At 47.6% G+C, this 27339-nt stretch overlaps 1 protein-coding gene and 1 long non-coding RNA gene across 2 annotated transcripts in view; one reads left to right on the top strand and one right to left on the bottom strand.

Moving 5' to 3' along the window:
- Positions 1–27339, bottom strand: part of ush2a (Usher syndrome 2A (autosomal recessive, mild)) — a 1282968-nt gene that overhangs the window by 64520 nt on the left and 1191109 nt on the right. The window contains exons 46-47 of the mRNA XM_070889457.1: positions 9443–9645; positions 7158–7270 (exon numbers count right to left, since the gene is read on the bottom strand). Of these exons, the coding sequence (XP_070745558.1) occupies positions 7158–7270; positions 9443–9645 (316 nt within the window). The remainder of the gene's footprint in view (positions 1–7157; positions 7271–9442; positions 9646–27339) is intronic.
- Positions 23339–26026, top strand: LOC139273096 (uncharacterized). The gene is made up of 3 exons (XR_011595013.1): positions 23339–23757; positions 24762–24918; positions 25149–26026. It is a non-coding gene; the product is annotated as an uncharacterized lncRNA (long non-coding RNA).

Below are 27339 nucleotides of genomic sequence, written 5' to 3'. Positions count from 1 at the left end.
CTTTCATCATTACTATACCCGGGTGTGTGCTGTGGAGATCCGAGATGAACGTCTCCCTGCCCTTTTTGGGTAGCACTACGTGGTTACCCAACAACAGGCAGTCTGCCTGAATGAACAGCTTGTCCTTTCGCCGCTGGAACGGCTTGATTAGCTCTTGCATTTCAATGGGGATGCTGGCCCAGCTCCCATGCAGTACACAGTTTTTTACTAGGGACAGCAGAGGATCTTGGCTGGTCGAAGTCCTAATCTGGCGGGGCGTGACAGGTGATTTATCATTTTCAAATGCTTCCATGACCATCAACAAGTCTACGGGCTGTGGCACCATCAACAAGTTTGCAGGCTGTGCCATTTCCAACCCCGTGGTGGGCAATGGTAGCCGACTGAGAGCATCCGCACAGTTCTCGGTGCTTGGCCTGTGGTGGATGGTATAGTTATACGCTGATAGCGCGAGTGCTCACTTTTGTATGCAGGCTGAGGCATTAGTATTTATCCCCTTGTTTTCAGCGAACAGGGATATGAGGGGCCTGTGATCGGTTTCCAGCTCAAATTTGAGGCCAAACAGGTACTGATGCATTTTCTTTACTGCGAACACACACGCTAATGCCTCTTTCTCAATCATGTTGTAGGCCCTCTCAGCCTTAGACAAGCTCCTGGAGGCATAGGCGACAGATTGCAATTTCCCCGCAACGTTAGCTTATTGTAATACACACCCGACTCCGTACGACGACACATCACATGCTAGCACAAGTCTTTTACACGGGTTATACAATACAAACAGCTTGTTGGAGCATAAAATGTTTCTGGCTTTCTCAAAAGCAATTACTTGTTTTTTTCCCCCATACCCAATTCTCACCTTTACGCAATAACACATGTAAGGGCTCGAAGAGGATGCTTAACCCCGGTAGGAAGTTACCAAAATAGTTGAGGAGTCCCAGGAACGATCGCAGCTCTGTGACATTCTGAGGCCTGGGCGCATTCCTGATAGCCTCTGTCTTGGCGTCTGTGGGCCAAATGCCGTCCGCCGCGATTTTCTCCCCAAAAACTCCACTTCTGTTGCCATGAAGACGCATTCAACCTCTTCAGCCGCAGTCCTACGCGATCCAGTCGCTGGAGGACCTCCTCCAGGTTTTGTAGGTGCTCGATGGTGTCCCAACCCGTGACCAATATGTCGTCCTGAAAAACCACCGTGCGTGGTACCGACTTGAGTAGGCTCTCCATGTTTCTCTGGAAGATCGCTGCAGCCGACCGAATTCCAAACAGGCATCTGTTGTCGATGAACAGTCCCTTGTGCGTGTTGATGCAGATGAGGCGCTTCAAATACTCCAGCTCCTGCGTCATGTAGGCCGAAGTCAGGTCGAGCTTGGTGAAGGTCTTGCCTCCTGCCAGCGTCGCAAATAGGTCGTCTGCCTTAGGTAGTGGGTATTGGTCCTGAAGCGAGAAACGATTAATAGTTACTTTATAATCGCCGTAAATCCTGACTGTGCCATCACTTTTGAGTACTGGAACAATCGGGCTGGCCCACTTGCTGAATTCCACTGGGGAGATGATGCCCTCGTGTTGCAGCCTGTCCAGCTCGATTTCCACTCTCTCCCTCATCATGTAAGGTACCGCTCGCGCCTTGTGGTGAATGGGTCGTTCCTCTGGGACCAAGTGGATCTGCACCTTCGCCCTGGAAAAGTTTCCAATGCCTGGCTCAAAAAGGGAAGGAAATTTGTTAAGAACCTGGGTACATGTGACGTCATCGACATGTGATAGTGCTCGGATGTCATCCCAGTTCCAGCGGATTTTGGCCAGCCAGCTCCTTCCAAGCAGTGTGGGGCCATCGCCCGGGACAATCCAGAGTGGCAGTTCGTGCACCTTGCCCTCGTAGGTGACCTTGACCATGGCGCTGCCCAGGACAGTGATGAGCTCTTTGGTGTACATTCTCAGTTTCGTGTGGATGGGGCTCAGGGCTGGTCTGAGTGCCTTGTTGCACCACAGTCTCTCAAACATCTTTTATTCATGATGGATTGGCTAGCGCCAGTGTCCAGTTCCATGGTTACGGGTAAGCCATTCAATTTTACATTTAGCATTTAGGTGGATATTTCGTCGAAAATGTGTGCACCCCGTGTACTTCAGCATCTGCCTCCCCTCTGAGGCTCGAAATTGCTTTGATCCACCATGGACCGATCTTCCTCCGCCACGTGGTGGTTAGCAGGTTTTGCAGAGCTTGCAGCTCGACTGCAAGCTCGTTGGAAGTGCCCCATTGTTCCACAGCTCTTGCAAACATACCCTTTGAAGTGGCATGAATAGGCTGAATAGAAGCCTCCACAATGCCAACAAGGTGTGAATTACCTTGCATTCATCCTTTGTTGCGGACTCTGAGTCATCTGGGTCACCTGAGGCCTGCTGGCAGTTGCAGACTCGTGATTTCTGCCCTGTACATTTCTGCCCGCAAACACAGTTCCAGTTCATTTATGAACATGGCTCGCACTTGTGTGCTGAGAGATTTGTTTGGTGTTATCACTGGTGGACATGAACACCTGTGCTATCTCAATGTCCTTACTGAGGGTCGGTGTCTCTACAGTCAAAAGTTTTCGTAGGATGGTCTCGTGGCCAATGCCCAGTAGAAAAAAGTCTCTGAGCATTTGCTCCAGGTAGCCATCAAACTCACATTGTCCTGCAAGTCACCTTAGCTCAGCGGCGTAGCTCGCCACTTCCTGACATTCAGATCGCTGGCCGGTATAGAACCGATTCCTCACCATCAGCACACTCTCCCTCGGGTTAAGATGCTCCCGAACCAGTGTACACAGCTCCTCATACGACTTATCTGTGGGTTTCACCAGAGCCAGAAGATTCTTCATGAGGCTGTAGGTCGGTGCCCCGCAGACCGTGAGGAGGACCACTCTTCTTTTTGCAGCGCTTCCTTCTCCACCCAGCTCATTGGCTACAAAGTACTGGTCTAGCCATTCAACATAGGCTTCCCAGTCCTCACCCTCCGAGAACTTCTCCAGGATGGCCACAGTTTGCTGCATCTTTGCGTTGGATTCGTATACTCGTCGCCAGTTATTGTGTTCCTAACACAGATGAGACTGCACACAGAGAGGTTAAAGTAACAGTAACCTCAGTCTTTATTAAGACATTCCAGAGTGGCCGGCCTTAGGGGCCGGCTTATATACAGTGCTCCCAAGGGATGCTGGGATCCCTTGGGACTTCAGGGGATGCACTCCCTGGTGGCGGAACATGGGAGTGCATGCTTTACACATACACAACACGCAGGAGGAGCAGCCTTCAGCAGGGCCCTCACAGGCTCCAAACCCAGAGGACGTCTGCCAAAAGTATCTAAGTAGTCGCAGCACAGAAGTGAGCAGCCTGCCTCCACCACTGCTGATACCAAAGCGGTTGCAACTCATAGAAGCACTCAGAAAAGAAAAAAGACACAATCCCCCTAGCTGCATAAGGATATGCACATGGATGTATAAAGCAGTATTATTGTTAAGGTTCCGTTATTGTTACAACACATATAAATATCTTTTCAGCGCTTTCCGGTTTTGCCCATTTTTGCCTGCTCCCTTGGAATTGGCTTTTTTTAAATTTATTCCTGGGATCTGGGCATTGCTGGCAAGTCCAACATTAATTGCCCATCCCTAATTGCCGTTGAGAGTGTGGTGGTGAGCCCCTTCTTGAACAGCTACAGTCTGTGTGCTGAAGGTATTCCCACAGTGCTGTTAGGGAGGGAGTTCCAGGATTTTGACCCAGCGACGATGAAGGAACGGAGATATATTTCCAAGTCCGGGTGGTATGTAACTTGGAGGGATCATTGCAGGTGATGGTGTTCCCATGCGCCGGCTGCCCTTGTCCTTCTGGGTGGTAGAGGTCACGGTTTGGGAGGTGTTGTCGAAGAAGCCTTGGTGAGTTGCTGCAGTGCATCTTGTAGATGATACACACACCTGCCACGGTGCACCGGTGGTGCAGGGAGTGAATGTTTAAGGTGGTAGATGGAGTGCCAATCTAGCGGGCTCCTTTATCCTAGATGGTGTCGAGCTTTCTGAGTGTTGTTGGAGCTGCACTCTTCCAGGCAAGTGGAGAGTATTCCATCACACTTTTGACTTATGCCTTGTAGATGGTGGAAAGACTTTGGGGAGTCAGGAGGTGAGACATTTGCTGCAGAATACCCAGCCTCTGACCTGCTCTAGTCACTACTGTATTTATGTGGCTGGTCCACTTAAGTTTCTAGTCAATGGTGACCCCGAGAATGTTGATGGTGGGGGATTTGGCGATGGTAATGTCGTTAAATACCAAGTGGCGGTGATTAGACACTTGTTGTTGGAGATTGTCATTGCCTGGCCCTTGTGTGGCGTGAATGTTACTGGTCACTTATCAGCCCAAGCTTGAATGTCATCCAGATCATGCTGCATTCGGGCATGGACTGCTTCATTATCTGAGGAGTTGTGAATGGAACTGAACACTGTGCAATCATCAGCGAACATTCCCACTTTTGATCTTATGATGGAGGGAAGGTCATTGATGAAGCAGCTGAAGATGGTTGTGCCTAGGACACTGCCCTGAGGAACACCTGCAGCGATGTCCTGGGGCTGAGATGATTGACCTCCAACAACCACAACTATCTTCCTTTGTGCGAGGTATGACTCCAGCCACTGGAGAGTTTTCTCCCTGATTCCCATTGACTTCAATTTTACTAGGGCTCCATGATGCCACACTCAATTAAATGTTGCTTTGATGTAAGGGCAGTCACTCTCACGTCACCTTTGGAATTCAGCTCTTTTGTTCATGTTTGGACCAAGGCTTTAATGAGGTCTGGAGCCGAGTGGTCTGAGCGGAACCCAAACTGAACATCGGTGAGCAGGTTATTGGTAAGTGCTGCTTGATAGCATTGTCAACAATACCTTCCAGCATTTTGCTGATGATTGAGAGTAGACTGATAGGGCGATAATTGGCCGGATTAGATTTATCCTGCATTTTGTGGACAGGGGACCTGCACCCATGGGAAGCTAACCAGAACTGCAAAGCCAAGCGCCCACTCAGTAACACTACCTTAATCAGTGACAAAATTCATATAATTGGCTGTCTTGTTAAATATTGCATCGGTGACGTGAGTGATGCATCTGTGGCAGCCGAATGCATGTCCACCACGCCTTCTGGGCTGCAGGTCTGGTTCCAGTAAGCTGCAAATGTCTGCGACGACCTGGCGTGATAGAGTGAGCCTCTTTTGGCACAGCTGCTCAGTCATGTTGAAGAAGCTCATCTCTGCCTGTAAACCCTATATTAGGGATGTCACCTCCAACATTGTGCAGCATTGCACTGACCCCCATCTGCTGTGGAGCATCACGTCATTGAGGAGAAGGCTGCTGTTGCTGGTGTGGCTGCTGTTGCTGGTGTGGCTGCTGCTACTGGGTGGTGGTGCTCATCTTGGTCCGACTCTGAGGACCAGGGGGAGACAGTATAAAAGGCACCCATGCTGATGTCGTAAATGGCAGGTCAAGTAGCGATCAGAGGGCTAATCTCTCAATGTTCTAATACTGACTAGCAATGTGCTGAGAGTGACTTCCAAGGTTACAGAAATGACCTGCAAACTCCAGAAAGCTAAATCTGTGCGCAAAATGGAGTCAACAAGAGCTTTCCCTTCAGCAACTAGTGAGGTGTAAGGTGTGTGTATTTATGTGGTTTCCCGAGCTGTCAATGAATGCACTCGCAGAATAGCCACTGAGCTCCCGCCTCCCTTTCACAGACGAGGTTCCCTGAGCTGAGTGCTCCCCGTACTCATGCCGTAAACAAGCAGTTAATGAGTTGAATGAGTTGCCGGTCTCTGCCGATCAGGTCCGTGGTGTGCTGGGAAGCACGCCCGAGTTAAAGGCACGAGGAGGCGGGATAACAGTGGGGTCCCAACGCTCTGCCTATTTCCGCTATTTTTACAGCTGACCCACCTCCAAACCCGCACACATGGCAAAACTCCGGCCACTGTTTTTGCAACATTAGTTATAGTTGTCACACCGTGTGTGGAACTTGATATTCTGTTGATACTAATTTAATTGATTAACGCAATGCAACAATGAGACCTTGTTTACATTGTGATATTCTGTAGAGGTCACAAAACAGCTTTAAGAGTATGTTGAGCAAAAAAACAGTGCCATTTGTGATAATTATCCTTAAATTTAGCAGTGACAGTTTTATGAATTCAGCATCCCAAGGGAGAATTTTAGCTACTTCCACCTGGTAGAAACCTAGTGCAATGGAAGTTAATGTCCAAACCGTACACTTTTACCGCTCCATGGCTATTTTAACGCTCAATTGAGGCTCCCACCCAACTGAGTCAGGCGCTTCATGAATATATATCAATCAGAGTCTTATAACGTACAGAGGATCCCAAAGCTATTTTAAGAACTTACTGGTTGGAGTGCGTGCTGCACAAGCTCTGCTCAGTTAAATGTGACGGGCAAGAAGCAAAGGCCCTTACAAGGAAGTGTAAAAATTATTTCTGTGGGGCCAGGAGGAGCAGGAGTTCGAACATGTTGGCTGTCTCCACTGCTTCTGGGAAGCCCGAGATTCACTGGCTAGAAACCAGATTGCTGTCTGTAGATGTCTGGCTTTGGACGGCAGCTTGACGCAGCTATGGTAATGAGCCCAGCCATTAAAGTGGACCAGGTCTCTCACAGTACCTTTGTGGTGGCAGGCCTGCGAGTTCCAATGGCTGGCTGTCCGGGAGGTATAACACTAGTATTACCAACAATAACAACTTGCATTTATATAGTGCCTTTAACGTAGTAAAATGTCCCAAGGCACTTCACAAGAGCAAATGAAATTTACTCGTCCCTGACAATAAATATATATAGGAAGAGAATGTCAGAACTGATACACGCCGATGGGCTCTTCTCTATTTTTTATGACGACCTCTATTTGAATCTGGTGTATTCTTTTTCTGATAATATTATCTTGGAAAAGCAATGTTTCCTAAAAGCTTTGCAACTTTTGTCTACAAAATACATATTTTTTGTTAGTCCCTCCCCATTTTTACACAAGCTGTTGTTCGAGACCCAAATTTGGTAACAGCAGCAAATAACACTGAGGATGCAGCACTTATTTTCTCGAAAAATGTCTGCAATTAAAATCCAAATTATTGCTAAATCAATTATTTTTAGAATGTAAGAGATTTCACTTACCTTGAATTGATAACATGTATATTTGGTGCAGCTATATCATCTGGTTTATCCTCAACAGTGGTGACTTGGGTACTGTTGCTTTGAATACAGGCATACACAGTGCAGACCTCAACCTTATTATGTATAAAAGATCACAAAAAAAATTACATTACCTTTTCAAAAGTTCCGGAATAAAATTTAAATGCTTTTTGCATTAAATCAAACTTAACAGGCATGCATATTATTCTCACTTTCAGAAGCAAGCGGAAAATGTGTGAATTATACATTCCTATAGTTGATATATAACCAAGGAAATTCATAATGTCTTATTCTTTCTACTTCCTTTGAGTCATGGAGGATTCATGATTAAATATGAAAAACTGCCTTTTCAAGAAAAAATGACTGGAAAATATAAAATAGTACGCAACAGATAGCAGTCATTCATAATAATCACCAGAGCTTTATATCCTTCAGTGATTTGTAGATTTTTTCTGCTATTATTCATTGTGGGATTGCCCATTGCCTCTGAGTAGAACACCTTCAACTTCAGCCAGAAAGCTGGGGCCACTTGGGCTGCAGACAGTTCTGCTGATGCCACCAATGCTATTCCATGATTGGCTGATGGGAGGTGGAATTATGCAGAGCAGGATAGATTCTGTCCTTCCCTTGAATGTATTCCAAGGCAAGCAATGTACAAAGGGTACCGTGTGAAGGTTGGTTATTTGGTTATTTTGTATTTGTAATGTTAATTGTAATAATGTTGGATTAGATGTTTTGAGTTTTTCAGAGTAATAGAAAGAAAACACTTGTGCCAGGAATCATTATTTGCACCAGAATTAAAGACTAGTGATTCATGTGTTTGGACTGAACACTGCCAGTTCAGTAAACTGAGTAAATTTAAACTATTTACTTTGGTTTTATACACTTCTGTAAAAAGACATAAGAAAATTCCAAAAGTAATATAACAAAAAAAAAATGGTCAAAATAAGTACTGAGAAATGAAAACCTAGTTACACTACTGAGAGGGGTAAATGCTTAGAGTGCTGCAGTTTGAAATTGGTACTTTATTAGAGGGGAAAGTCCTGCTTACCCTGCTGGCTCCACTTTGCTTTCCATTCAAGGAAAACAAAACATCGCGCACACAATAGGCCCATTGACCTTACAACAAACATAATGGGCCTGAATTTAAAGTGGATAATAATAGCGAAAGAACAGTGCTCCCCATTATTACCTCTCTGAAACTGACAGCAACTTCAGGATGTAGAGCATGCATATATAAACGCGGAAATCTCGAAGTTGTGGTCAGTTAATCACTGCTCCAACACTGGCTGCACTGTGCCCCCATCCCATAGTGCAATCAGTGTAATCAGTGAAATCAGCGAATCTGACGAAAACTTGGGTTTTTCCGTGGTACTATTGCTGCTATAAATGTTAAGTCTTGTTGGATTAGGTGTAACTGGGGTTTTAACAGTGTCTTGACTGCTAAACAAATGTTATGGCCCTGAAAATCTAATTTTAATTTTGCGAAGTGTCAAATTTCTCCGATATGATAAAAATCACAATTTTTAAGAAATTTTTATGAAAAAAAATGTTTTTAAAAGTTTGTTCATGATATTTCAGGTTCTACCTTATATGTGAGAGCCGCAATATTGGTTTTGTTCTCTGTAACATTTTTTTAAAGTTGGGATAAAAGCAGGTTCTCATTTCCTGGTTCCCTGTCTGTGAGAATTCTGCAATGTGATTGGCTGCTTGCTGATATCATAGCAGATCGCACGAGGGAATTCCCACTACACAACACTGCAATCAATTGAGCATTGAAAAAGGCAAACTTCTCACCACAGGGATTGCAAGATCTCTGTGGGCAGTGCTCTTCGGGGAAAGCAGCAAATGCCTTTACCATGCCTCTGACTTCAAATACTGGCCCATTCAGAATAAAGTTTTAAAAGTTTCCAGGCAATTTATTGGACCACCTTTAGATAAATGTCACTTCATATCAATTGCACTTATATTGCATCTGTGCAGAGTCAAACTGGTGTGAAAGTACTCCCTTGCATTGGTCTAATTTTACCTATCCAAATTCGATTCTGGTGACTTTACACCAGAATTACACTACACAGTGCAAACTGAACTAAAATTAAAAGTGCTTTGTATCAATGCAAAACGCATGGTATAACTGGCTATAATATGATGAAATGAAAGGACTGGAAAACATCATTATGCACAGATGAATTTAGCTGCAAAGTACAAAATGACATGATAGCTAATACGCACACGATTTAATATAAAAAGAACACTTGACTCCTAACCTGTATCTCGTATACAATAAATGGAAGCAGGTCTGTCAATACAAAAGACCCAGGTAAATTCATGCCAGTCTTATGCTGCTTTTTATTCACATAAATAGAATATTCGGTGACAAATCCATTTGGTTTTGATGGTGATGTCCAGATGACATGAACAGCTGTACTATTGATCACATTGACCTCTGGAGGTAGCATGCCTTCAGGCTCTATAAATGGAAAGGGAAAACAGTCTAAATTCAGTTGTCACAGAAATCAACTGTTTAATGAAACATGCATGAGCATTTAAATTAAAAAATGGTTCAATGCAATTCTACTGAAACATATATGTAACCAACAAGAGAAGGTTCAAATCTGAGACAGAAAAGACAAACCAGTAACCTAAAATAAAGAAGTCAATCTAAATAAGACAACAGTACTTAGAGAGAAATGTTTATCAAATAAATCAGATAATTTTCATATATTTTAGACATTGAATTGCTATCAGAATTCACTGATTTTATTTTGAAATCCTTTAATCAGATTTATTTTTTGATAAAAGTATGGGCTCAATGATTTGCGCCGTTTTTTTGGAGCAGGCTGCTTTTTTTGGCCGAAGGTAAAAACCACAGTTTCGCCACTCAATTTGCACCAGCTAGTTGTTTGCACTCAGTTAGTTACGATTTTTTTAGGTACGTTTTTTTTTCAGCCAAAGGGGGCATAACCTGCCACCCACGCCAATTCTGGCCATTTAGGCAAGATTGGTCAGCTGAGAGTTACTCCAGTTTTGCGTAGGCCAGCGTATGTGGCCTCTGCAGAAAAACATAGAAATATAGGGCCCAAGTTTCGAGCCGCGCCTAGAACGGCGCAGTCCCGACCTGGACGCCCGTTTTTCGCGCCACAAAGTGCGCCTAAAAAAAACCTCCGTATTCTCCACCTCCCTGCAGGTCCTCTGGCCCTCGGCGCAGCGCAGCAGGAGCTGTAGGGGGCGGAGCCAGATCCCTGCGCTGAAAACAGTGCCGGGACCTCTGCATATGCACGCTACATGCAAGTGCAGTAGCTCCAGGCGCCCAAAACTGTGTGGGAGGGCCCGAAGCACGCAGCCCCTAGCCCAATGGCCTGACTGGGGCTGCATGAATAAGGCTCCTCCCACGGCCAGCTCCTGCTTCCTCCCGACCCGACTCGACTCCCGCTTCCTGCCTCTGGACCGGACCCGACTCCCGCTCCCCCCGACTCCCGTTCCCCCCCTCCCCCCCCCAGACCGGACCCGACCTGACTCCCGGTTCCCTCCCGCCCCCGTACTCGACCCGACCCAACTCCCGCTCCCCCCCCCCCCCCGACTGTATCCGACCCAACTCCAGCTCCCCCCCGACCCCGCCCGCCGGACTGGATCCGACTTGACCTTCCTCTCCCCGACCTGACCTCCCTCTCCCTCCCTCCCTCCCCCCGACCCGAACCGAACCGACCTCCCTCCCTCCCACCACCCCCCCGACCCGACCCAACGCCACCTACCTGTAAATCTGGTGCTGGGGACGGGCCCTGCCCGAAGTCTCGGGCCCGGCCCGTTCAGCCTCCCCCCCCCTTCTCCTCCCCCCCCCCTCCGCCTTCCCTCCCTCTGCTCCCCCCTCTCTCTCTCTACCCCCCCTCCTCCCCCTCCCCTCGCTGTCAGAAACACAGACACTGACAGACAGAGAATGAGAGACACACACAGACAGACAGAGAGATAGAGACACTGACAGAGACACACTGGGGGGGGGGGGGGGGCATCCCAGCATGCTGTTGGAGGGCTCCCGTGCTGCAGTCGGTAAGTAGAAAATGTTTTATTTATTGATTTAAAAAAAAATATTTCTTATTAATTTTTTTTGATTGATTTATTGGTTGATTTAGTGATGTATTTATCATTTATTATTGATGATGGCTCTTTATTTGTAAAACTGAAGTGTTTAATGTTTGTAAACTTCCCTTTAAACCCCCCCCCCTCCACCATCCCCTACGCCTGATTTGTAACCTACGCCTGATTTTTTAAAGTGTAGACAAGGTTTTTTCGAGCGTACAAAAATCTTCACTTACTCCATTCTAAGTTAGTTTGGAGTATGTTTTCACTGACGAAACTTTGAAAATAGGCCCGCCCCCTTTTGAAAAAAAAATTCTGTTCCAAAGTGAAACTGTTCTAACTGACTAGAACTGGAGCAAACTAAATGACGAGAATTCCGATTTCTAAGATACTCCGTTCTACACCAGTTGCTCCTAAAAATCAGGAGCAAATCATGTGGAAACTTGGGGCCATAGAAACATAGAAAATAGGTGCAGGAGTAGGCCATTCGGCCCTTCGAGTCTGCACCACCATTCAATATGATCATGGCTGATCATGCAACTTAAGTACCCCATTCCTGCTTTCTCTCCATACCCTTTGATCCCTTCAGCCGAAAGGGCCACATCTAACTCCCTTTTGAATATATCTAACGAACTGGCCTCAACAACTTTCTGTGGTAGAGAATTCCACAGGTTCCCAATTCTCTGAGTGAAGACTGTTCTCCTCATCTCGGTCCTAAATGGCTTACCCCTTATCCTTAGACTGTGTCCCCTGGTTCTGGACTTCCCCAACATAGGGAACATTCTTCCTGCATCTAACCTGTCCAATCCCATCCGAATTTTATATGTTTCGATGAGATCCCCTCTCATTCTTCTAAACTTCAGTGAATATAAGCCTAGTCGATCCAGTCTTTCTTCATATGTCAGTCCTGCCATCCCGGGAATCAGTCTGGTGAACCTTCGCTGCACTCCCTCAATAGCAAGAATGTCCTTCCTCAGATTAGGAGACCAAAACTGCACACAATACTCAAGGTGAGGTCTCACCAAGGCCCTGTACAACTGCAGTAAGACCTCCCTGCTCCTATACTCAAATCCCCTCGCTATGAAGACCAGCATGCCATGAGCTTTCTTTACTCCCTGCTGTACCTGCATGCCAACTTTCAATGACTGATGTACCATGACACCCTCCCTTTTACTAATCTGTCACCATTCAGATAATAATCTGCCTTCCTGTTTTTGCCACCAAAGTGGATAACCTCACACTTATCCACATTATACTGCATCTGCCATGCATTTGCCCATTCACCTAACCTGTCCAAGTCCCCCTGCACCCTCTTAGCATCTTCCTCGCAGCTCACACTGTCACCCAGCTTAGTGTCATCTGCAAACTTGGAGACCTTATGGAGAGTTAAAGAAATTGGCGCAAGTAAGGAAATCGGCACAGGTAATTGCAGCAGATGCCCGGACAGCAGCAGCAGCAGGAAAGGTAAGAGAGAGAGCGGGGGAAAGAGAGAGATGTTGAGATTGGAAGGGGGTGGAAGGGGGTGTGTGCAGGGGGAGAAGCCTTTCGATTGTAGTGAGGTGTGAGGACTGGGAGGGAGGAGGCGATTCGGCCTGGGGTAGGGACGGGATAGTGGACCGGCAAGTCCTTCGGCCTGGGCTAGGGGCGGGGTAGCGGACCGGGAGGACACTCGGGGCCAGGGTTGGGTGAGAGAGCGCACCAGGAGGGCACTCAGGGCCAGGGCTGGGTGGGAGAGCGGACCGGCAAGCTCTTCGGCCTGGGCTAGGGTGGGGAACGGGACTGGCTTTAATAATTGGAGGTAAGTTGCTGCAATATATTTCAATGTGTTTTTAAGTTGATGCAATATGTTTTAATGTGTTTTTAAGTTGATGCACTATGTTTTAATGTGTTGGGAGCTGGCTGTATGTTTCACTTTGCAGCCTCACCTCACATTGTGTCCCTAGTTATTGTGGCAATCCGATCTTTTTGGCACAGATCAAGGCTCCAGCCCCCGAGGAGACTGGACACACTGCGAGGCGGCAATTTTGAATTATACATCAGGGAAATTTTGGCAAAATATTTCTGGCACATTTCTGGCCTAGAAAACCTGACGTAACTCTGGCAATACGGCAGAAAATGGGTTTGGGGAAAATTGAGTCCTATATATATCTTTATTTTCATGCTGGATCAGGCATTAACATCTATGGCAGGCAGCAAGAATTTTAAGAAAAGCTTTCCCATTGTGCTATGCTGATTGGCAGATTTCTGATCGTCTTGGCTTTTCTGTGCCTACAGCTACAATCCACCGAGCCACTAAACATGATATTGCGCATTTCCTGAGGAATATATCAATATTTATTTATATTTATAGACTTCCAGTGTGCTTCACCACTAGCGTCCAGCCACCAGTGCCAACCACTCCAAAGCTGAAGTATCAGCGACAATGGCCAAACCTCAACCTGTGCTTAAAGGGACCTCTGATTAGGGAAACATTCTAAAAAAGAACAAAAGAAAACAAAATTGCCATATTGGATCATTGGACAGTCAACAAACGCAGCCCTTATGTTGCGATATTTAGTGTATCTTCATGAAAAGTGTGAATGCATTGCCACCAACCTGATGTTATTACTGTTGCTGCTTGGCGAAGATATATATGATCCTGAAGATGTAAAAGAAATTTACTAATAATGCTCAGCACCATATAAATATAGATTTCTGTATAACCTCATCTTTCCCAGTTATGCTGCATGTAATTCCTGCATTACTGATAAAGGAGTTGGGGAAGAAGAAGAGAATGTTATTCTTCATTTCTTTTTTGAACATCAAAAAAAAGGAGTCACACATTCCTGGTTCCATGAAGAGTGTAGAAGAGCATGCCAGGAGCAGCACCAGGCATACCTAAACATGGGGTACCAACCCGGGGAAGCTGGAGCAAAGGACTACATGGGAGTTTGTCGGCGAGTCGGGAGGCGGTGCGGGACGTAGGAGAGGCCTACAAAGGGCCCATCAGTCGGCGGGAGTTCATCGTCGAGTAGGGAGGTGGAGCGGGATGTCGGAGAGGCCAGCTTGTGCAGCAACAGCAGGGTGAGAAAGCAAAAAAGAAGTAGAAAGAAATCGAAGGATGACGTCACAGCCAAGGGGGTAAGTGATTGGTGAGTAGTTTTTCTTCTTTTTCTTTTCCTTTATCAGTAAGTAATCTTTAACATTGTTGTTGCCAAATTAAGTTAATCTAGGGGTTAAGTCATGGCAGGAGAGCTCGGACATGTGTCATGCTCCTCCTGTGCTATGTGGGAAGTCAGGGACGCTCCCACTGTCCCTGACGACTATATGTGCAGGAAGTGTATCCGGCTGCAGTTCCTGACAGACCGCATTGCGGCACTGGAGTTACGGGTGGATTTACTCTGGAGCATCCGCGATGCTGAGGATGTCGTGAATAGCATGTTTAGTGAGTTGGCCACACTGCAGGTAAAGGTACACAGCCAGATAGGGGATGGGTGACCAACAGGAAGAGCAGTGGAAGGAAGGTAGTGCAGGTGTCGCCTGCGGTCATCCCACTGCAAAACAGATACACCGCTTTGGGTACTGTTGAGGGGGATGACTCATCAGGGAAGAGCAGCAGCAGCCAAGCCGTGGGTGACTCTGCTTCACAGGAGGGCAGGAAAAAGAGTGGGAGAGCTATAGCGGTAAGGATTTTATTGTAAGGGGAATAGATAGGCGTTTCTGCAGCCACAATCAAGACTCCAGGATGGTATGTTGCCTCCCTGGTGCAAGGGTCAAGGATGTCTCAGAGCGGCTGCAGGACATTTTGAAGGGGAAGGGTGAACAGCCAATTGTCGTGGTGCATATAGGTACCAACGATATAGGTAAAAAACAGGATGAAGTCCTACAAGATGAATTTAGGGAGCTAGGAGCTAAATTAAAAAGTGGACCTCAAATGTAGTAATCTCAGGATTGCTACCACTGCAACGTGCTAGTCAGAGTAGGAATAGCAGGATAGCTCAGATGAATATGTGGCTTGAGGAATGGTGCAGAAGGGAGGGATTCAAATTCCTTGGACATTGGAACCAGTTCTGAGGGAGGTGGGACCAGTACAAACTGGATGGTCTGCACCTGGGCAGGACCGGAACCGATGTCCTAGGGGGAGTGTTTTCGAGTGCTATTGGGGAGGGGTTAAACTAATATGGCAAGGGGATGGGAACCTATGCTGGGAGACAGAGGGAAGTAGAATGGGTCAAAAGCAAAAGATAAAAAGAAGAAAAATAAAAGTGGAGGGCAGAGAAACTCAAGGCAAAAAGCAAAAAGGGCCACATTACAGCAAAATTCTAAAGGGGCAAAGTGTGTTAAAAAGACAAGCCTGAAGGCTCTGTGCCTCAATGCGAGGAGTATTCGTAATAAGGTGGACGAATTAACTGCGCAGGCAGCAAGTAACGAATATGATATAATTGGCATCACGGAGACATGGTTCCAGGGTGATCAAGGCTGGGAACTCAACATCCAGGGGTATTCAACATTCAGGAAGGATAGACAGAAACGAAAAGGAGGTGGGGTGATGTTGCTGGTTAAAGAGGAAATTAACGCAATAGTAAGGAAGGACATTAGCTTGGATGATGTGGAATCTCTATGGGTGGAGCTATGGAATACCAAAGGGTAGAACACGCTAGTGGGAGTTGTGTACAGACCACCAAACAGTAGTAGTGAGGTTGGGGACAGCATCAAACAAGAAATTAGGGATGCGTGCAATAAAGGTACAGCAGTTATCATGGGAGATTTTAATCTACATATAGATTGGGCTAACCAAACTGGTAACAATGTTCCTGATGTTGGGGAGGTCCAGAACCAGGGGATATAGTCTAAGGATAAGGGGTAAGCCATTTAGGACTGAGATGAGGAGAAACTTCTTCACTCAGAGAGTTGTTAACCCTGTGGAATTCTCTACCACAGAAAGTTGTTGAGGCCAATTCACTAAATATATTCAAAAATGAGTTAGATGTAGTCCTTACTACTAGGGGATTAAAGGGTATGGCGAGAAAGTAGGAATGGGGTACTGAAGTTGCATGTTCAGCCATGAACTCATTGAATGGCGGTGCAGGCTAGAAGGGCCGAATGGCCTACTCCTGCACCTATTTTTTATGTTTCTATGTTTCTAAAACTGCTCAGGTATGTCCTGTCCACAAAAAGCAGGACATTTTCAATCCGGCTAATTCATCATCATAGGAAGTCCCTCGAAATTGAGCAAGACTTGCTTCCACTCAAAGTGAGTTCTCAGGTAACTGTACAGTCCAATACAGGAATTACAGTCTCTGTCACAGGTGGGACAAACAGTCGTTGAAGGAAAGGGTCGGTGGAGAGTCTGGTTTGCCGCACGCTCCTTCTGCTGCCTGCGTATGTTTTCTGCATGCTCTCCACGACAAGACTCGAGATGCTCATCACCCTCCCCGATGCTCTTCTTCCACTTAAGGCAGTCTTTGGCCAGGGACTCCCAGGTGTCGGTGGGGATGTTGCACTTTATCAAGGAGGCTTTGAAGGTGTCCTTGAAATGTTTCCTCTGCTCACCTGGGGCTTGCTTGCCGTGTAGGAGTTCTGAGTAGAGCGCTTGCTTTGGGTGTCCTGTGTTGGGCATGCGGAAATCTGATCCGCCCAACGGAGCTGGTCAAATGTGGTCAGTGCTTTGATGCTGGCGATGGTGGACTGATCGAGAACACTGACTGTTATGTTTTGGATAAGGAGTCAGACTAGATACTGAAAGCTCAAAGTGTCATTTAATACAGATCTCAGAGTGCCTCTCCAGCTTGTGAGGCTTCCTTATATACAGATGCTCTCAAGGGATTGTGGGATCCCTTGGGACTCCAGGGGATCAGCCCTCTGGTGGTTAGACATGGGAATTACAGGTCTACATACATAACAGCACTCCCCCCAAAAGTCAATAGTGTTACTATTTACAATGTGAGTCGAACTGGGGCCTTCCTTTCCCTGGTTGATTGTCTCGGTGCAAATGCTGGTGTTGGTGAGTCACTTGTTGGGCCTTCGCTGGGCTGCTGCGCAGCTGGCCTTGCTGGACTGCTGGGAGTGGTGAATCTTGCTGGACTGCTGCGGGTGATAGGTTCTGCTTCGTGGTCAACCACTGGGTCGGTTGCCACTTGTGTTTGTGTGTTGGAGGGTCGAAGAAGGTAGAGTCTATTGTGGGCTGTTCTGGATAGTCCGTAAATCTGAGTTTGGTTTGTTCCAAGCATTTTCTACAGGTGAGTCCATTTGCGAGTTTGACCACAAACACCCTATTCCCCTCTTTAGCCAAAATCATGGCAGCAATCCACTTGGGACTTTGTCCATAGTTCAACAGAAATACAGGATCATTTACTTCAATTTCGTGTTCCACATTTGCGCGATCATGATATGTATTCTGTTGACGCGCCTGCTCTCTACCTGTTTGTGTCGATCAGGCTGCACTGACGAGAGCCTTGTCTTAAGTGCCCTTTTCATGAGCAGTTCAGTGGGTGGGACCCCAGTGAGCAAGTGGGGTCTTGTGCGGTAACTAAGCAGGATTCGGGATAAGCGAGTCTGCAGTGAGTCTTCAGTTTCTGCTTGATTATTTGAACTGCTCGTTCTGCCTGACCATTGGACACTGGCTTAAACAGGGCAGACATGACATGTTTGACCCCATTGCGGGTCATGAATTCCTTGAATTCGGCACTGGCCCATTGTCACTTACAAGGACATCAGGCAGGCCGTGCGTGGCAAACATGGCCTGTAGGCTTTCAATGGTGGCAGCGGACGTGCTTGCCGACATTATCACACATTCAATCCACTTGGAGTACGAATCTACAACCACTAAAAATATTTTTCCCAAGAATGGGCCGGCATAGTCGACATGAACCCAAGACAATGGTTTGGAGCGCCAAGACCATAAACTTAGTGGCGCCTCCCTGGGTGCATTGCTTAACTGGGAACATGTATTACATTTGTGCACACAGGACTCTAAGTCTGCATCGATACCGGGCCACCACACGTGGGATCTGGCTATCGCTTTCATCATTACAATGCGTGGGTGGGTACCGTGGAGATCACTAATGAAAGTGTCCCTGCCCTTTCTTGGCACAACCACCTGATTACCCCATAGGAGGAAGTCTGCCTGTATAGACATTTCATCTTTGCGCCGCTGGTATGGCTTTATTTCTTCCTGCATCTCTAACGGGACACTAGACCAACTCCCGTGGAGCACACAGTTTTTTACTAAGGACAGTAAGGGGTCCAGGCTCGTCCAGGTTCTAATCTGTCGGGCGGTAACAGGTGATTGCTCACTCTTGAATCCTTCCATTACCATAACTAAATCTGCAGGCTGTGCCATCTCCACCCCGGTGGTGGGCAATGGTAGCCAACTGAGAGCATCGGCAGTTTCCTGTGGCGGATGGCGTAGTTGTATGCGGACAACGTGAGTGTCCATCTCTTGATGTGGGCCGATGCATTCGTATTTATCCCCTTATTTTCAGAAAAGAGGGATATAAGCGGCTTATAGTCGGTTTCCAATTCAAATTTGAGTCCAAACAGATATTGATGCATTTTCTTTACCACGTAAACACACGCGAACGCTTCTTTTTCGATCATACTGTAGGCCCTCTCGGCCTTAGACAGACTTCTGGATGCATAAGCAACCGGTTGCAATTTCCCAAATTCATTAGCTTGTTGTAATACACACCCGACCCCATACGACGACGCATCACATGCTAGTACCAAACGCTTATATGGATCGTACAACACAAGCAATTTGTTTGAACATAACAGCTTCCTAGCTTTCTCAAAGGCATTTTCTTGGCTTTTACCCCATACCCATTCATCTCCCTTACGCAGTAAAGAGTGCAGGGGTTCTAACAATGCGCTAAAACCCGGTAAGAAGTTACCAAAATAGTTCAGGAGTCCTAGAAACGACCGCAGTTCCGTCACATTCTGTGGTCTTGGTGCGTTTTTGATTGCCTCCGTCTTCGAATCGGTGGGCCTGATGCCTTCCGCCGCAATTCTTCTCCCCCAGGAACTCCACTTCAGGTGCCAGGAAAACGCACTTCAAGCGTTTTAGCCTGAGCCCCACACGATTAAGCCGACTAAGAACCTCCTCCAGGTTCTGCAGGTGCTTGACGGTGTCCTGACCTGGAACCAAGATGTCGTCCTGGAAGACCACCGTGCGTGGGACGGACTTCAGCAAGCTTTCCATGTTGCTCTGGAATATCACCGCGGCCGATCGAATCCCAAATGGGCATCTGTTGTAAACGAAAAGACCTTTGTGCGTGTTGATGCAGGTAAGGCCTTTCGAAGATTCCTCCAGTTCCTGCGACGTGTAAGCCGAGGTCAAGTCCAGCTTCGTGAAAGTTTTCCCTCCCGCCAGTGTTGCAAATAGGTCATCTACCTTTGGTAGTGGGTATTGATCATGCAGTGAGAAACGATTGATAGTTACTTTGTAATCACCACAGGTTCTGACGGTGCCATTTCCATTGAAGACTGGAACAATCAGACTGGCCCAATCATTGAATTCGATCGGTGAAATGATGTCCTCTCGTTGCTGCCTGTCCAGCTCAATCTCCACCCTCTCTCTCATCATGTAAGGTACTGCTCTCGCCTTGTGATGGATGGGTCGCGCCCCTAGAATCAAATGGATCTGCACTTTTGCTCCTCGGAACTTCCCGATGCCTGGTTCGAACAGCGAGGGGAATTGCTTAGGACCTGGGCACATGAGGTGTCATTGACAGACGAAAGCGCTTGGACGTCATCCCAGTTCCAGTGTATCTTTCCCAGCCAGCTCTAGCCAAACAGCTTGGGGCCATCGCCCGGTACCACCCAGAGTGGTAAATCGTGCACTGCTCCATTGTAGGAGACCTTTACGGTAGCACTGCCAATTACAGGAATCAGTTCCTTTGTGTACGTTCTAAGTTTGGTACGATTGGGAGTCAGGACTGGCCTTGACTGTACCACAACTTTTCAAAAGTCTTTTTACTCATTATGCACTGGCTTGCGCCCATGATCAGCTCCATGGACACCAGGAGTCCATTTAATTCAACCTTCAGCATTACCGGGGGACACTCTGTGGTAAAATGTGTGCATCCCATATACCTCTGCCTCCTCGGTCTGCGGCTCTGTTTCATCATGATCCACCGTGGATCTGTCCTCCTCTGCAACATGGTGGTTTGCAGGATTAGCAGCGTTTGCTGCTCACCTGTACATACGTTGGAGGTGTCCCATTGTTCCACAGCCCTTGCAAACGTATCCTTTGAAGCGGCATGAATGGAATCGATGATCACCCCCGCAGCGCCAACAAGGTGTTAATTGCTTTGTATTCACCATACTTGATGGCGGACTCCGAGTCATCTGTGGACGTGTAGCTACAGGCGTGTAAGTCCTGCCATGTACATTTCGATTCGAAAACAATGTTACTTTGTTCATAGTATTGCAGCAGCACTAGTGTGCTGGGAAATTTGTTTGGTATTGTCACTGGTAGAGATAAACGCCTGGGCTATCACTATGGCTTTACTCATAAAGGGTCTCTACAGTCGAAAGTTTGCGAAGTATTACTTCATGGCCAATGCCAAGTACAAAGAAGTCCCTGAGCATAGGCTCCAAGTGTCCTTCAAATTCGCAATGTCCTGCAAGGTGCCTTAGCCCGGCGACGTAGCTCGCCACTTCCTGGCCTTCACACCTCTTGTACGTGTAGAACCGATACCTCGCCATCAGAACACTTTCTTTTGGGTTTAGATGCTCCCGGACCAGTGTGCATAACTCATCGTACGACTTGTCTGTGGGTTTTGCTGGAGCGAGCAGGTTTTTCATGATGCCATACGTTGGTGCCCCGCAAACGGTGAGGAGGATCGCCCTTCGTTTGGCAGCATCCCCTTCTCCTTCCAGCTCGTTGGCCACGAAGTATTGGTCAAGCCGCTCCATGAATGTTTCCTAATCATCTCGCTCCGAAAATTTCTCCAGGATGCCCACAGTTCTCTGCATTGTTGCGTTCGGGTTCGTCATCTGTATCTCGTCGGCAGTTGTTATGTCTTGGATAAGGAGTCAGACTAGATACTGCAAGCTCAAAGTAAGTGTGACCGTAGTCCTTTATTACAGATCTTAGAGTGCCTCTCCAGCCTGTAAGGCCTCCTTATTTACAGGTCCTCCCAAGGGATTGTGGGATCCCTTGGTACTCCCTAAGCACTCTGGTGGTTAGACATGGTAATTACAGGTTTACATACATAACATAAACCAATTCCAAATACTAGTCGAGAGCTCATCAAATGTTTTCTTATTCGTTCCGGTACTATCCAGAACAACCCACAATAGACTCTAGCTTTTTCGACCCTCCAACACACAAACAAGTGGCAACCAACCCAGCGGTTGACCACGAAGCAGAACCCATCACCCGCAGCAGCCCAGCAAGACTCACCACCCCCAGGAGTCCAGCAAAGCCAGCTGCGCAGCAGCCCAGTGAAGGCCCAACAAATGACTCACCAATACTAGCACTTGCACCGAGACGATCAACCAGGGAAAGGAAGGCCCCAGATCGACTCACATTGTAAATAGTTGCACTATTGACTTTGTGGGGGGGCGTGTTGTTTTGTATGTAAACCTTTAATTAGAAACATAGAAACATAGAAAATAGGTGCAGGAGTAGGCCATTCGGCCCTTCGAGCATGCACCACCATTCAATAAGATCATGGCTGATTACTCCCTCAGTACCCCTTTCCTGCTTTCTCTCCATACCCCTTGATACCTTTAACCGTACGGGCCATATCTAACTCCCTCTTGAATATATCCAATGAACTGGCATCAACAACTCTCTGTAGTAGAGAATTCCACAGGTTAACAACTCTCTGAGTGAAGAAGTGTCTCCTCATCTCAGTCCTAAATGGCTTACCCCTTATCCTTAGACTATGTCCCCTGGTTCTGGATTTCCCCAAGATCGGGAACATTCTTCCATCATCTAATCTGTCCAGTTCTGTCAGAATTTTTATATGTTTCAATGAGATCCCCTCTCATCCTTCTAAACTCCAGTGAATACAGGCCCAGTCGATCCAGTCTCTCCTCATATGTCAGTCCAGCCATCCTGGGAATCAGTCTGGTGAACCTTCGCTGCACTCCCTCAATAGCAAGAACGTCCTTCCTCAGATTAGGGGACCAAAACTGAACACAATATTCCAGGTGAGGCCTCACCAAAGCCCTGTACAACTGCAGTAAGACCTCCCTGCTCTTATACTCAAATCCCCTAGCTATGAAGGCCAACATACCATTTGCCTTCTTCACCGCCTGCTGTACCTGCATGTCAACTTGCAATGACTGATGTACCATGACACCCAGGTCTCGTTGCACCACCCCTTTTCCTAATCTGCCGCCATTCAGATAATATTCTGCCTTCGTGTTTTTGCCCCCAAAGTGGATAATCTCACATTTATCCACATTATACCGCATCTGCCATGCATGTGCCCATTCATCTAACCTGTCCAAGCCACCCTGCAGCCTCTTCGCGTCATCCTCACAGCTCACACCATCACCTAGTTTAGTGTCATCTGCAAACTTGGAGATATTACACTCAATTCCTTCATCAAAATCATTGATGTATATTGTAAATAGCTGGGGTCCCAGCACTGAGCCCAGCGGCACCCCACTAGTCACTGCCTGCCATTCTGAAAAGGACCCGTTTATCCCGACTCTCTGCTCCCTGTCTGCCAACCAGTTCTCTATCCACGTCAGTACATTACCCCCAATACCATGTGCTTTAATTGTGCACATCACTCTCTTGTGTGGAACCTTGTCAAAAGCCTTTTGAAAGTCCAAGTCCACTATATTCACTGGTTCTCCCCTTGTCCACTCTACTAGTTACATCCTCAAAAAATTCCAGAAGATTTGTCAAGCATGATTTCCCTTTCATAAATCCATGTCTAACCACCAGAGGGCTTATCCACGGAGTACCAAGGGATCCCACAATCCCTTGGGAGCACCTGTATAGAAGGAGGCCTCACAGACTGGAGAGGGTCTCTGAGATCTACAATAAAGGACTACGGTCATATTTACTTTGTGCTTGCAGTATCTAGCCTGACTCTTTATCCAAGACATAACAACTGCCGACATATGTAATAGATGTGAAACGATCTCTGAAGAAATGTTAGGGCTGACTTAAACTTTTGGTGCTAGTGGACAGCAGGTGGTGGTGGATAGGCTGCCCATCATACATCCTGCCTAGCTGACTTCAATGGAAAGGAATATTTGAGCAAGGTGTATAATAGATGGCTGATCCATTACTGTCCATTTTCTGCCACCACCACAAGTTAAAATCAATCCTATTATTTTAGTACAAAGCGGCAGTTCATTATGTTCATTTTGGATAGTTCTGAACCATACAAGTTCTGTTATCACCTTGTCAACTTTAGTTTCAGGTGGAGACCATGGGGGCTGACTTTGGTGGTCCATTTTTGGCACCCGCTGCCGCTGGGTCCCGTCAGGAGCCGATTTTGTCGTCGTTGTGTGGGCGACAGCGGGAGCAGCAGTTGGCGTCAGTCAGCGGGTGAAGGTAGGCGGGAGCGGGACTCGGCGGGAAACGTCATTAGAGTGTGTCAGGTTGTGGCCTATCCACGCGGGTATTTTTGGAGGGCCTCAACTGCGCATGCACGATTATTTCGGCTTTTTTTGTAGTTTTGTTGATGGGACCTGTTGTTCTTTTGTTGCCCTTGCAGGCTCATTGAGGAAGTGCTCATGGTCATAAAAGGGGAGCACTTAATTGCACCTGCGAGGGGAGAGGAGAGAGGAGAGAGGAGGGAGAGAGAGGAGAGAGGAGGGAGAGGAGAGAGGAGGGAGGAGAGAGAGGAAAGAGAGGAGAGCAGAGAGGGAGAAGAGAGAGGGGAGAGGAGAGAGGAGGGAGAGGAGAGAGGAGAGAGGAGAGAGAAGAGAGGGAGGAGAAAGGAGAGAGGAGACAGAGAAGAGAGGAGGGAGAGGAGAGAGGGAGGAGAGAGAGAGAGGAGAGAGGAGGGAGGGAGGAGAGAGAGGAGAGAAGAGAGGAGAGAGAGTTGGAGGTTAGAGAGCAGAGGTGGCATTGGAGAGGGGGCAGTCTGAGTTGCAGAGGGGGCAGTGTGACAAATTTACACCCAGACTCTTGAGCAGCAATTCCTCTCATCATGGAGGATGAGTGGGCAGAAATCGTTAATGAAGACTGGCAAAACCAAACCCAGAGGTCTGTGGTTCAATAAGCAGGAGTTGGAGGAGCTAATGACAAAGGGGGAACGCAGGTACCGCGAACTCACCTGGGATGGGTGTGGCAAGCCTCCAACAGCCCAATATCAGCATCTTTTGATGGACATAGGTCAGATAGTCAGTGCAATAGGCAATGTGGAGTGGGATGGGGACCAATGTCGCAAACGTTGGAACAATTTAGTGGCGGCAGCTAAAGTGAGCATAGATTTATTCTCCCCCTCTTGTCCAAGGCCAAAAAAATTGTGCACCAGATGTGTGTGTGTGTGAGGGAGTGTGTATGGGGGGCATGAGCAAAAGGGGTAAAGGTTGCAACACTTCTTTGTGCAGAGAAAACAAGCAGCCAAACAAGCAAGCCCGAGTGCGACTGGAGGGCGCCCAGAAGATGTGGTCCAATTCACCAGGCTGGAGGAGCATGCGTTGGCATTGGTGGGTCATCGCCGCATTCCAATCACAAACGTTTATGCAGATCCGGTGCTACCGCAGGGTAAGGCTACACACATCTCTGGTGTCAGTGATGCTCATGGCATGAAAGTACATGCAATGTTAATGCACTCACGGTTGAATGCACATTTTTTTGCCCATTATTGGTGTGTACATGGAGAGATGTAACTCCTTGCTGGCATAATGTGAGATGGAATGGCTCACATCTCACTTTCACCACCACCCTCCACCGCCGCCCCCCCAACAGACTGAAATTTTGTCCTCTACTTGCAGATGCTGACTCGGACACCACGGATCTGGAGAGACCATCGACCTCTGGCCTTCACAGAAACTGTCACACCCAGCATCTCCCGCCCCGATGTACTCCATACTGGAGGACACTGGATCCTTCCTGAACCCCCAGCCAACTTCATCCATGTCCACTGCTCCCACCTCTGCCACCCAGGGCCAGGCAGAACAGGAGAGAGAGGAGGGAGAAGCACCCATATTTGTTCCCCTTCACCAGAGGGAGCCGGAAGCGCCTGACATCAGCCTCCTGCCATGTCAGCTAAGTGTTCGCAGAACCTCGGCGTCAGGCTCAGATTTCCTGGGGTTTCCACCAGACTCAACTGAAGCAAGCTTAAGCAAGCGCAGAGGCCATGGCTCAAAGGGAAGCAAGGCGCCACCACCCAGCAGCAGCGAGCAACCACCTGTGGATGCAGCACGGCTCACTCTTCACTCTAATGAACCAGATGGTGCAGCTATCAACCACCGGCGTGGTGGTAGGTCGCGAGATGCTGCAGACCATGGCTGGGATAGCTGGCAGCATCGCCACATTCATCCAGCAGCATGATCAACAGATGGAATACCTCCTCACAGTGTTGGAGTGCACAACAGAAAGCGTTGAGGTCATAAGGCAGGAGACGGCGTCTGCATGCGTGGTGCAAGCCCCCGACCCCACACCGTCAAGGCAGACAGATGCGGAGGAGCAGGAGAGCCCAACGCCTTTGGTCTCAACGATACGCACACGTCTGCACATATCTCGCTGCTCTCCTGCACAACCTCCTCAACCAGAGGCAGTGAGGGGCAGGGGAGGGCCACTCCGTCATGCAGGCGTGGGGAGGAAGAGGAACTCGGGCATCATTGCAAGGTGCGGGGGGAGAGAGGTGGTGGTGCTGGGTAGAGGGGTGGGTGCTGCTTCCTCGTGTAAATGTATGTATATGTCATAATGTTATGTAACATTTGTCATTGTATACTTGTAAATACACTCACATTGTTGACCCACGTCATGTGTGGTGTGTTGCACGAAACACACATCTGTCCCTCAGGTCATCTGCTTAATCAGGAATATCTTCCCATCTAAATCTGACTGCAGTGTATAATGGGTCCTGTCATCAGGCCATCGCAAGACGACAATGAAGGGTGAGCAATACAGGAAGGCTGCCATTCAATTACTCTAGTTTACCAAGTTGCAGGACAGACCTTAGGGCTTGCACTTCAACCCTCTTTTTGCAAGGCCAAACATAAAGGCGTGACACCCCTGAGATGACTTGGTCATCAATTACATTGTAGTGCATTGTGCGAGACAATTAATGAATCAGCTTAGATGTACAAAATGTGAGATGCCGAACAATTTTCAGTCACATAATAATTTTCCCTTCGCCATTCGCCTTCTCAATGAAGTATTTTCAGCAAGCTGCAACAAAAAGCCTCCATTTCAGTCGGTTTTATGACATCCAATTTAAACATCACCATTGGCAATAAAGTAATGCAACATTGACCTAACTTCTTTCCAGTAGTCCCACTGATATAGTGCAGAATCCAACTGGCTGCCGTGGTGTGATGGCCATCAGCAGTCCCTCCCAGTCGATGTGCCAGAGCTGCCCTAATGCACTCCACCTCTTTCTCTCCCTCCCACCCACCCTCCCGATGTACACGTGCTGCCCCATTGCACTCCACTTCTGTCTCCCTCCCTCCCACTCGATCTGTGAAAGTCGGCCCCCGAGTGCTGCCCAGCTCAGACCCGCTTTTCCAGAGCGGTCTTTCTGGCGGGCGGCAGGTCGACGGGAGGCCAGGAAAAAGCATCAAAATGACCGTTTACAGACATCCGGCATGGGTGGGCGGCACGATGTAATGTGGGTGGAACATTTCCACACCAAGTTCCCGCCAGGCAGAACCTTGATGGCAGATGGGCGGATCCGGAGGAATCGCCCAGAAAACGACCATTTCCGGCGGGACCTCGGCGGCTGTGTGCGGGACAGTGACGAAAGTCGGCCCCCATGTCAACATTTAAGAATAGGTTAGATAACTCATTGATGGAAAGGAGTACAAAGCGATGTGTGAACAGAGCAGGCATATCAGATTAGGACTACTGATTGTGTGGAGGATAATTACCAACATGGACTGGCTCTGTTGTTGCTATGTTATAATTTCTCTATAAACCTATGTAACTCTTGTTAATCTGGAACAATCTTGCCATCAGCCT

This window comes from Pristiophorus japonicus, chromosome 9 (genome assembly GCF_044704955.1).
Source record: "Pristiophorus japonicus isolate sPriJap1 chromosome 9, sPriJap1.hap1, whole genome shotgun sequence".
In the NCBI taxonomy this organism is placed as follows: Eukaryota; Metazoa; Chordata; class Chondrichthyes; family Pristiophoridae; genus Pristiophorus; species Pristiophorus japonicus.
This window is presented reverse-complemented; position numbering and strand designations above follow the sequence as displayed.